At 42.5% G+C, this 12,066-nt stretch overlaps 1 protein-coding gene across 17 annotated transcripts in view; it reads left to right on the top strand.

The window, feature by feature from the left end:
- Positions 1–12,066, top strand: part of Sh (Potassium voltage-gated channel protein Shaker) — a 153,640-nt gene that overhangs the window by 78,020 nt on the left and 63,554 nt on the right. Inside the window, exon 1 of one of the 17 annotated variants that reach the window (XM_036820817.3) lies at positions 4,935–5,501. The exons of 13 other annotated variants lie outside the window; for them this stretch is intronic. In XM_036820817.3, the coding sequence (XP_036676712.2) occupies positions 5,476–5,501 (26 nt within the window). In that variant the 5' untranslated portion in view covers positions 4,935–5,475. Of the gene's footprint in view, positions 1–4,934; positions 5,502–8,237; positions 8,328–12,066 lie in introns of those variants that run through there. 3 more of the 17 variants (XM_036820803.3, XM_036820802.3, XM_036820806.3) reach the window with 3 other exon arrangements.

Genomic DNA, 12,066 nt, shown 5'->3' with positions numbered 1-12,066 from the left:
TATATCATCCTCAATGATTTATCGTAATGTTGTTCTTCACCTTTTTGGCGTGAGAATCTTTGGCAATTTTATACAATTTTTTTTGAGTGTGCCCCTTTTTTTTCGTACCGCCTCCGTTTTTCGCAGCGTTCTAGTTCCTCTTTTGGTTTCGGTTTCAGTTTCGGTTTCGTTTGCCTTCTGTTTTTTTGTTTGTTTGCTGTCTGTGGCATTTGGCGCTAGTCTGGCGGCCTTTGCCGCATCCACCTCCTCCCGTGGCCATACACGTATGTCTTGCACTTTTGCCTAAGCCTCAAGTCGGGCTAAACGCTAAATGCATATCTCTGTGTCAGAATGTGGAACAGTTGGCTATAATTACACACACATGGGTATATAAAGCACCACTGACTCTTGCCGCAGACGTAAAAGTAACTGTAACTGAATTTGGAAGCCCCGATCACCTTTCTGCCGCCTTTCACCTTTCACCTGACAGGTGGCAGGTGGTAGGGGGGGAGGGTGGTTTGGGCGGAAAAGGGGGAAATGTGTGGTTCCGGTGGCGCCAAAGAAACGTTTAACGTGTTATATACCCCAAGCCCATTCCCATTCTCATTTTCGCCAGTTTCATTTGCATTGTTTGCCATCGCTCCAAAGTCCTTCCACAGTTTTAGTAATCAATTTTTGTTCTTGCTTTTGTTGCACCCAAATGCTGTCGCTATCGATGTCGGTGTGTGTGTGAGTGTGTGTGTGTGTCCGTGTGGGTGTCCCTGTAGTCGTGTGCGTGTGCTGGGGGAAAAGCTGGTGAAAATGTGGCATCGACATCGACACAGCCAGTTGCATAAACGTCGCTGTCGCACGCGGAACCAGTCGAGAGTAGCAATCGCATTAAAGTCCAATTTTCGATGTTAAATGCTCCCCAATTACATAAATACTGCAAATCCAGCGAATCCGGCGAATACTGCATATCCTGCGTGCTGAGTCCTTCGCACGGATCCAATTCACATGTTCTTCTCGGCTTTCTCCACTTTCACCAGAGCCCGTGTGTGTGTGTGTGTGTGTGTGTGCGTTCATCTTCATCAAAGGAAATACACATATTAAGAAATAACAAACAAAAACGTGTTTGCGCGTGTGTGTGTGTGTGTGTGCGATGCTGCTGCACTCTCAATCGCTCCGTCTCTGTCTTTTTGTTTCAGTGTGTTTGTGTGTGTGACTCTCTTTCGCTCTCTCTCTCTCTCTTTGGGGCATTTCCCATGCCACGGAAACGTTTTGGAAAAATGTGAAACATGAAGATTGGACTTTTCTTCTAGCCGCTTTCCTTTTTGTTGTCATGCGGCTTCTGCATTGAGTTCCCATTACCATTACCGTTAGCATCCGGCATTTTAGTGTTATCTTCGCCCTTTTTTTTCCAAGTGTGATTGAGGAAACTCAATTTTCTATCAATTGGTGAATTTTGCTATTTTTTTCTGTTTGTGTGAGTGTGTGATTTTTTTGAAGTTTTCCCATTCAACCAAGTTGGCAATCTTCGCAAAACTTTCGATTGCCACATTTCGAATGAATTTCTTGCTGTTTGCGTGCTATTTTTGTTCATGTGTGTATAGAAATAAATAAGTGTGCCACGCGGTTAATCTAAGCTATTAAAAATGGTGTCCGTGACTATGATTTTGTAGATATTATCATCTGCAAAACGAAATAAATGATTTTACGAGTGCTACAAACATAGATTTAGATGTATCATGACCTACCTAAAAGTTTTAATGAAACATTCTAAATAGAAAGTATGAATTAGGGCTTTAAATATTATAATTTTTTGTAAAACAATCCCTTCATCACTGGCTTACCTAACAAAAATATCAAATTAAACAATGTTCGATTTTCCACGAACAGCTTTTGCCGCATAACTTTATAAACACTTTCTGGTTTCATAGTTTCAAGAATAATTAATGGCCTGCCAAAAAAGCAAATGACTTGATTTACTATTTTAATTGCTGCATTTAAGGTTCAATACACATTAATGCACATAAGCTAAGCGTGTAAATAATGGTTTTGATCCTAAATGGCTTTAGATTCTTTATTTAGTAGATGAGATTTAACGATTAGATTTCCACTGCCGAGAAAGAAAAATTATTTATAGCCTTTATAGGAAATATGAAAATGTGTTTCTCTTTTTAAATAAGTTCTTATTAATTTGGTTTTCCATTTCCTTAAGGATTAATATCTAAAGTGTTTTTTAAAAGTGACTAATTGATTTGATATCAAAATAATTTCAGCACATGTGCCCATGTTAATTAAATCCGGAGTGACAATAGAACCAGGCTTTGTACATCACTTTCATTTATTTTTAGTTCTTTGCCAAGGGTTTGTTTATTCGTTTACCCTTTGGGGATGGCAAATGTGGATGTACAGTGCTCTAAAAATATTTGTTTGTCTGCCAGTTGCAAAACAATTTGCCTAACTTAATTGAAACAAAGAGTTAACTCGGTTCAACACTCTGAGGCAGGGTCAAATGCTGTCCGAGGCGTATTAACTGTAAAAGCTTTTCATAGTCCTTCTTTTGCCACGCTACGTTGGGTACAAACACCGCTTTTCCCCCACTTTTCCGGCCGCATTTCCGCCCGCTTTTCCGCCCGCTTTTCCACCCGCTTTTCCAACCCCTTTTCCGCCCCCCCCCCTCCCCCCTCTCAAGCATTTTACACGCTTTCCGATGTCAGTGTGTCAGTGTTACAGTGCCAAAGCCGGGTCCATGTCCGTGTTTTTGTGCTGCTGTCTGTGTCCGTAAGATGCCGACATTCCGCACGAAGCCTTTCCCCCGACTTTCTCCCGCTTTCCCCCGCTTTCTCTCGCTCTCTCGTGCTGCCTCTTTCTGCTGCTGCTGGGGAAACGATTTGGCAATTGGAACACGCCCGCAGTAGCACATTCACATTTTGGACCGCGCTCATTTCGCGGCATTTTCGTTACGTATACGCAATGTGAGCCGCAGGCGAACGGGGAAAACTCTTCAATCTAAGCAGAAAAATGTCAAAAAAAAATACCATTCATTAACAGACAAGGCTATGATTGTGTGTGTGTGTGTGCTAATTATGAATGTGTTGGTGCTTATCTGTGTTTGTCTGTGCGTGTAAACACTAGTCAATTTTCTTCGATAACCCGGTGTTTCCTTTTATTTTCCCTGTCTCCAGCCAAATGTAAACAAATTTCTATAATGGAGTAAAAGAAAATGTGAGGCAGGAAAACTCTGTGTATGTGTGTGTGCGTGTGTTTGAGTGTGTGTGTGGGTCAGGCGCATGTCTGCAGCAGAAGAAGAAGAGCCTTTAAAGCAGCTGTGCGAAGCTCTCGTTTTATTTACATTTATTAATATTTCCTTTCGCTTTCTGTGTATTTTTTTGTGTGTTTTGTTTTTTATATCACTCTATGTGTGTGTGTGTGTGTGCGTGTGTCTGAGTGTGCGGTTTTGCTCTGGGGAATTGTGGCGTCGCCATGGCGTATGCGTAATATTTTGTTTTGTAATTATATGCGCGGCGGGCAAACGAAAATTTGTGTTTAATTAATTAATTGAAGCGCAGCAGTGGCAGTGGCACTGGCAGCATATTCTCCACTGTAGCAACAACGACCAGTGGCAGTGGCAAGCGTTTTCAGTTGACCGCGTGGCGCCAACTTGAGCGCAACTCAACGGCAGTTGCCCTTTGAAAAGAAAAACCCCCAAGTGTACCCAATTTTTTCTATATTTTTTTTTTTTGGGTTCCCCAATTTTTATGGGGTACACAGAGCTCTTTTTTTTCTCTCCCTCTGATGCCCAGTCCCAAAAAACAGCTGCTTGCCACAGCTGTGTGCGTGTCTGTGCATGTTTGTGCGTGTCTGTGCGTGTGTGTGCCTGTGTTTGTGGAAGCGAGATGGGCATATATAAATAGAATATTTTCTGTTTTATTTTTTTGTGTGTGTGGCCTGCATCCGCCAAGCAGCGACCTTGCCGCCCAAAAAACGAAACGGAATGAAACACGCCGCAGCGGCAAATGATAAAAGAAAAAATAAGAGAAAGCCGAAAGCCAAGTGAATTTATAAATCACCATCCTGTTTTTTTTTCGGTGTCCCCAAATGTAGGCTACACTTTTGGCCCCAAACAAAGTGCACAACAAATGAATAAATAAACAAGCGACAATTGGCAGCAACATGTGGCCAAACCGCAATGCCAATGCCACTAAAATGTAATTACAACTGGAGAACCGAACCGGCAATGAAATCGAAAAACCCACAATGAATCAACCGCAATCATCGCAGTGCTTAAAAACGACAAATGACAACAATCCAAAGTGCCGTGTAACTTTAGTTCGATTTTATTCTTTTTTTTACGGGGCAGTCGATCATCCTGGCAATTGCATTTTATGATTTAGCTTTCAAAATATTTGGATAGTACAATAATTTGTTTTCAATTGATTTTGTTGTTATCTATAGGTGGTATTTTTGGCAGTTTTATGACAGTACACCACCAAACTTCACTTATCGTAGTCCTGAAACTGTAATCCTACAGGAATACCAATATTTATTAAATAAATTAGGAGAATTAAGATGTCTGCATCAGTATTATGAGAGTACAGAAGTAAAACTCTTTTATTGCAGTACTAAAATGTACAAGTGAAAACATCCATTTTCAGTGAATTAAATATTTTATAGAGATCTTATATATTATGTTTTATTCAAAAAATATATATATTTTATACTAAAATTGTATTTATCAATATTTAAACTGGCAGAAATGGCATTTCCTATATGTCATTTACCTTTTCTTAATATTAATAAAGAATTAAACTTTCAAGGACTTTATTATTTGTATTGCCTTTTCAAGGGTTACATTTTTTTTTGAAAAAACGTCTAGTAATCTTTATAGATAGACTTGATAGACTGTTAAAACAGGCTGTGCTGAGATAAATCAATAATTTCCTGCAGTACTTGTACATAGTGAGCCTTGATGATCGACCAGGCCCCCGAAATCGATCGGATCGATAGGCAAATCCCGATAAAAGTGACCATATAAATTGATACCAAATGCCGACGATCTGCAAATGGCAACCGAAAAGGCAGACAAACCACAGACAACGCTTCCAGAACGAGTGCCAGTTTTTGTTCGTGCAGCGGCAGTGGCCACAGCTACAGCTACAGCTACAGTGAGGCAAAGCTAACAGCGACGCGCGACTTTCGGCGGGAGATTCTCGGCGCCCGAGGGGCCAGGAGCGGCCCAGGCGGCGGCCGTCATGCAGCTGCAGGCGGCCCGGGGCCCAATTAACCAGCAGCTGCATTTAGCTCACCCCTAGGACTCATCGAACACATTAAACACACATCGAATACACCTGCACACCACATATACACCTGCAACTAGCGCACTAGCACACACACTCTCAGACACGCACACACGAAACACACACAGATACACAACACATTGGCAAGGATTCAGTGAGCTCATCGAAGCAGAATTATAAAACCGAAACTGAAACCGAAACCGAAACTGAAACCATGCAGATGATACTTGTTGCTGGCGGGTAAGTGAAAAGTCAAGCCCACTTTCACCTTCCACCTCCGATTATCCCTTCCAAATCCCAAACAAAACCGAAACCTAAACCACCCCCACCCCCTCCCCCTCGATGTGATATGTGTGCCTCTGTGTGTGTGTACTACTCGGAACTACCCATACTAACTAACATCTGAGACTGTGTATGTAACCAGTGTTTCTATCAAATCAAAAAATAGAATGTATCTATATCTATGTTCTAGTCTTGACCAGGCAGCTCTACATATATGCTACATCTATCTATCTCTATTCCCATATGGAGTACTATAAATATTTATCAATACTATGCTTCTTGTTTCGCCTTATTTGCCACTCGCACCCGTTGCCCGCCAAATGCCTTTGCTTGGCACTTGTAACTAGTATCTATTTATGATAACTATCGTATCTTGTATTGTGTACCAAGTATAGCTTTGCCTCTCGATGAGCATGCATGATATTTGGAACCCATTCTAATCACTATATTTCTCTGTTTCCCTATTTGCAACACTCTCTACGCCCGCCACGATGACCAAAATCGACGCCTTCCGATATCTCCATCTGCAGGTAAGTCACAAGACACAAGTACTAACCGTACTTGGGATATATTATTTATTGGGTCAAATTTCATATTGATTAAGTTGAAGATTTCATAAAGTAACAGGTTAAGTTGCCCTATTAATGATAAATAACAATAATAAGATATTATTTATATTATTTTAAAATATTTAAAGAAACCAATAACTTATTTAAATTATATCCAGAACTGCTTAACGTATCTAACTTATCTGATTGGGACAAATTTAAAACATCAATATTCCGATTTGATTTGATGATTATTTAGAAAAACCTAAATTTTACAAAACTAGAAAAATTGTTTCGAGACCAAGAACAAGAATGCTTTAAAAGGATATTAAAGGGCTGAAAACACTATTTTGAAAAACTATATAACCATTTTAAATTGAAATATGTATGCCTTACAAGCAACGTAAAAAAAAGAATTTCCATAATCAATAGAATGATTTATTTAGCTGAGGGTCGTTTTGTGTTCCTCCTGTTAAAGTCAAACTTTAAACTACAAATTTTCCCTACGCTGTATACTTTTAATTAAACATAAAGACGAGAAAACTACCCTTAATATGCTAACTTGTTAACAAACGTTTCGATTTTCAAATTCAAACCAATATTTCTCCACACGTCTGAAAGTTCCAATAAAGTTGGATATATTTCACAAAGATATTTCCAAAAGGACAAACCTCTTTTAGTCAGGACACCAGAGCTTAAAGCTCACCCTTGCCGCTAAAGCTCTTAAAGTTTCCCATTTTGAGCTTGTAAACTTGGCTCGAGACCAAAGCTTTTAAAAAGCTTTTAAGCTGGGAAACAAATAAGCACCGTAACTTTGATTAAGCCAAGTTGAGAGCTTAAAGCTGCGCTTTGTCCTGCTTTCTCCGTACTTTCCCTGCTCCGTTTAATGTCCTGTCCACCTCTCCTTTTCTTTCCTTCCTGAACTTTCGCATGCTTTGTTTGCGCGCCCGTTTGTGTGCGTGAATGTGCCATGTGTTTATTTATTAATAATTGCATTACTCATACGCCACGTTGTCCCTCGCTGGAAGCAAAGCGTTCAAGTGCACACGTGACACGTATATGTCACAGTGTGTGTGCCTGTGTGCATTACTGCTAGGCCCGACTGTCTGTGTGTGTGTGTGTGTGTGTGTGCAGTTATTCGCATTATTATAATCAAGTGGAGCCAACAAAAGGGAAGCCAAGGCACGGGAATATAGTAACAGGAATATGAACAGGAGCATAACGAGCCCGGCGGCGTTTTAAAGCACACATTAATAATAGAGCAGCACACCTTGGTTATGGAGATGGGATATGGAATATGGGATATGGGGTTGGGGACATGGGGCTGGGGTTATGGCTTTTGTGGTTTCTCCTTCGATTCGATTTTCACTTGTGTGTGTTTGGTTCATTTACAGTTTTCACCTAGTTTTCGTGTTTTGGTTGTTTTGCCTCTGGCCGCCGCCTCAGCGGCCCCAAGCGGCATTTGCCTGGCCTGACACCCCATCTCGGTCCGACATGGCCCCCATTTTTCCAGCGGCCGGTGCCCGAGTGTCGCCAGTGGTGTCCCTGTGTCCCTGAGTCCCTGGTTCCCGCTCTTCTTGCTTAGCCATGTTCACCCAGGCTACTCTTTGCCTTTGTTGTTGTGTCGGCTGCTTTGTTGTTCTCCATTTTATTCGTTCGTTTTTTTTTTTGGGCCTGTGTTCGTGCCAAGTGGCACTAAAACTATTTGCCTTTTGCCCAGTTCAGTTGAGTTTTTCGTATGCCTTTGGTTTTGGCCAGCGGGAACAGGAGCGGTACCTGCCACACAGCACAGCACAGCACAGCACATCACACATAGCACGCAACACGCAGAGGCGCCAGCGGAGTAAGAGTGCAGCTCTGGGAACTGCTCCATACTCCATACTCCATACTACTCCCAACTCCATGTTCCATACTCCATACCGCCCCACTACCTACCATCCGATCCAGTCCAGTCCGCTGACAGAGGAGCCGCAGCCAATGCAGCAAATCGCACGTGCTCGCCTCGGCCCAAAACTTCGCTCGTGCAAAGTTCGTGGCGCCCAACGTGGGGCTTCGGGCTTTTGATGGCCGTTCGGCTCGCCGTTCGTCGCTTCTTGTGGCGCTGGGCACTTTTGCAGCGCCTCAGTTCGGTTCAGTCGTCGCAGTCGCAGTCACGTCGTCACAACGTAATCGTGCAACGCGTTCCGCGCTTGGCGGCGACTGTCGTCAGTCAGTCAGTCAATCAATCAGTCAGTCAGTCAGTCAATCAGTCAGTCAGTCAGTCAGTCTGTTAGTCTTTCAGTCAGTCTGTCAATCGGTCAGTTAGCCATTCAGTCAGTCTGTCAATCGGTCAGTTAGTCATTCAGTCAATCAGTCAATTGGAGTTTCACTCCATTCTTCAATATTTTTTTTACCGAGCTCGCCCCCCTCCCCCCCAACTCGCACTTCCTTTAAGCACAGGTGCTGCGTGCCGCGTTGCCGCGCGTGATTCTTGTTGTTGCTTTTTTTCGGTGACTGTGAATGTGTGTGCTCTTTTTTTTTAATGTAACTCTTGTTGTTATTGTTATTCAGAACTCCGGTGCGTGCCGCAAAACGAAGCCAAAGGAAAAACTCCATTTAAAAAGGTGTTTAAAACAGCTTAAGCACCGTTCGACGCGTCGTTGTTGTTGAAAAAAAAGAAGAAAAAAAAGAAAGAAGCAATGGCCAGGACATGATCAGCTCAGAGGCTGTGGAAGGAAGCAAGGGACAGAACAGGACAGCACAGAACAGGACTCTATCTACCACTGTCTCTGTGTTTGTTTACCTTAATTAATGCAAATGGCAAACGGTAAACGGACCCGGACACAGCCAACATAATTTGCCTTGGGGCGCCACTGGAATCCACACCACTGCAGCCTCCGGTCCAAGGAGGTGGAGGCGGTGGTAAAGGTGATGGTGATGGTGATAGTGGTAGTGGATAGTCATGGTAATGGAGGGCTGGCCAAGCGAACTTAGGCTGCAGGTCGAGTTAATTAATATTTCACTCTAGTCGAGTGGCGGGGAGTGGGGGGGGGGGTTCTCAAAGGGTTAGGATGGGGGGGCAAGAAAGTGGAGAAGGCGGGGCCGCCACTGAAGTTCTGCTTACATAAGCAACTTCAATTCCTATTGCCATTTTCCATTTCCATTGCCATACCCATTCCCATTTCCATTGGAGTGGCCCAAAAGAGCCAAAGGAGCAGGGCCTAAAGAGAAACTGGCAAATTGCTCATACGACGCATTGGCGCCGTCAAAAACTGAATGGTGGGGGGGGGGAAGGGAAAAGCAGCCGAAGCTGAAAGAAAAACAAGTTGACCCAATTTGCAATTGTAAATCAAACTTAAAATCACAGCCGAAGTTAAACAAAAATAGAATAGTCAAAGAAACGAGAACAAGGCAAGCGGAGAAGGTTTAATTTATAATAAGCCTGCCCCAAAGGATCCCAGCAAGATCAATTGAAGAGGCTCAAAATAAACTTGGTAGTGCCATTTATATTTCACTAGAACTGAAATAAATTAATGCAGTATATATACAATCAAGTCCAAGGACCAGAACTCACATTGATTAATGGTTTTCCTTATGTGGTTCTAGTTCCAAAGCCTTAGTTAGTATGTATATATTTTAAATGGAATCTTAGGTGATTTTCAATTAAGGTATTGAAGATAAAAGCATTGAAAAAAAAAGTATTCATGTTGCAGTTAAAAACTCCCCAAAAAATATGCAATCTTTTTGCGGTTTTATCTTTAAAAAAATAGCAGGTTCAGCATAATATGAACACCCATTGTTCTAGCAGTCTACAATATCTTGGAAAACTTTCCGCCACCCAGTTTTCCATACAAATTAGTTTGGATTCTCGCTCTTTTCATTAATTTGTCTAGCAGCAGCTGAGGTTTTTCCCCGTTTTACCTACAACTTGAACACTTGGCATATGAGGTTATTATTCAGCCCCGTCTTCTAAGCTTCTTTTGTTTTCGCTTCTACTTTTGTTTTTGCTTTACTTTCCTTTTTTTTTACGCCATGTTCTTATTGTATTTGCGATTAAATTCAAGTTTGACTCGCACACGCCAAAATTAATTGGGCACTTGAAGAGTTGAAGAAGTCGATCGAAGTATGAGTGCCGTGACGGCTCGACAGCCCAGCCCCCTGTTAACCCTTGTCCTCCACTTAACCAGTTGCGGGGGGGCAAACCCCCTTACCTTACCCCCCCCCCCCCCCCCTTTTTTGTAATGTTCTAGGCATCTGATTTATTTTGATTGAACTTTGCATGCAAGCAGCTGAGGCAACAGGAAGAAGCCCGAGCTCTGAGTTCTGAGCAACAACTGGCAAGTGAAACATCATAAAACAAAAGCAGTTTGCGGTTGAATACGAGTTGGGGGGTTGGGGGAACCCCCTTCATTTCAACCACAGCTGCGAAAAGGGGGGCTTTTGAGGGGTATGAGAGGCAATTCGCACGCACATAGACCGCTTTTTTAGGCGCCGAGGCTTAGGCTTAGCTTTGGCTTCAGTTCAATCGTAAATGCGTCGAGTGTGGTTCCCAGGCCCCCCCCCCCTTAACCCCTTTGTGCCTGCGCCTCTGTATGCGGGTTAAGTGGTTATGGCAACAGCAACAGCTCCCCCTCTCTCGACGCTAATAAATCCCCTCACTGCCCCCGCCACTTGTAAGCTCTCCTAATGCCACTGAAGCAACTCGGCTTTGTCTTTCAGCCAGAATTTCCCCTCCCCATCGAGTGGCTTTAAAGTGTAGCCTGTCTTCGGCTGTAGCTTTTCTACCCAAAAAGATGAAAAAAAAACCATTGCATTCGCAGATTGCCTGATTGAATGGCATTCTCCTACCATTTTCTGCCGACTCTTTCGCTCCATTTTGTCTTTCCTGCCACGCTTGGCCATTTAGTTTTGGCCCAATTGCTAACTTACATATGTATATATTTATGCGCATATGTTTGCGGTTGGGCACGAACACACTGCCACACTCACTGAAAGAAATTTGGCCATCAAAAGTGGCACCACAGTGAACCTTATGTATTATATGTATATGTACTTGGGGAATTGAAGCCACACAAAAATATCCCTTCGTCACTTTACTCATTTTCATCAACCATAAAACACATTTAATGTTTCACAGAGGCTTTTAAATTCAGCTTTTTATGGTTTTCACAAATAGTTAAAGGCTTTATGCATTATCACACAGCCAACTTGATGAAAATAAATAGGATTTCAGTGGGCCCAAATGTTTTCTAAATCATTTTCATTAATTCCTATTACTTTTGGTTTAAGTATTGGAGTTGTTACCCATAAAATGCGCTCAGTGTGCCATCTATCTACGGATATATATGGTCATGGATATTGTAAATTATTCGCCTGGATCCGGAATCTCTTGCCAGTGGATTTCGGTCCTCTGCTCTACTCTACTCAGAGAAATGTGAATTTCGAATGGTGAATGTTGAGCGGAGAAAGGAGAACGGAGAAAGGAGAATGGAGAAAGTTACGCACTGCGGCGATGGCGAGTTTTGGGCTTTTAATATGCTGCCGAGAGGTGGAAATACACGGTGTGTGTGTGTGTGTGTGTGTGTAGATTGCACGTGCGCTGCGTGATTTTAATTTGAAACAAACATAGCCGTAGCACCCAAACACACACCAATTTCTTCCTCTTTTTAGGTTTCGTTTCGTCTTCTTGGTCGCTTTTTTGTGGCCCCGGCTTTTCACAGTTTTATTTGGTTTTTCCGTTTTCGCTCGGCTCTCACTCTTTTTTTTTTTTCGTTTTTATTTGTTTTTTTTTTCGTAATTCTTTTTACGACTCAACAAGCAGCAGAAATATAACAGACCAGAAGCAAAAAAACAAAAAAAAAATGAAAAAAAGAAAGGGGCGGGTGGCACAGAGAGCACAGTTATTGATCTGCGGCCGCTTGAAGCCAATTTGAAGGTCAAGCATACGCACTGTGGGCCCGTGGAGGAATCTTCGCACAGAGTTGTGCAGTGTTATA

This window comes from Drosophila suzukii, chromosome X (assembly GCF_043229965.1).
Source record: "Drosophila suzukii chromosome X, CBGP_Dsuzu_IsoJpt1.0, whole genome shotgun sequence".
Classification (NCBI taxonomy): Eukaryota; Metazoa; Arthropoda; class Insecta; order Diptera; family Drosophilidae; genus Drosophila; species Drosophila suzukii.
The sequence above is the reverse complement of the archived record's forward strand: the minus strand, read 5'-3'. Positions and strand labels throughout refer to the sequence as shown.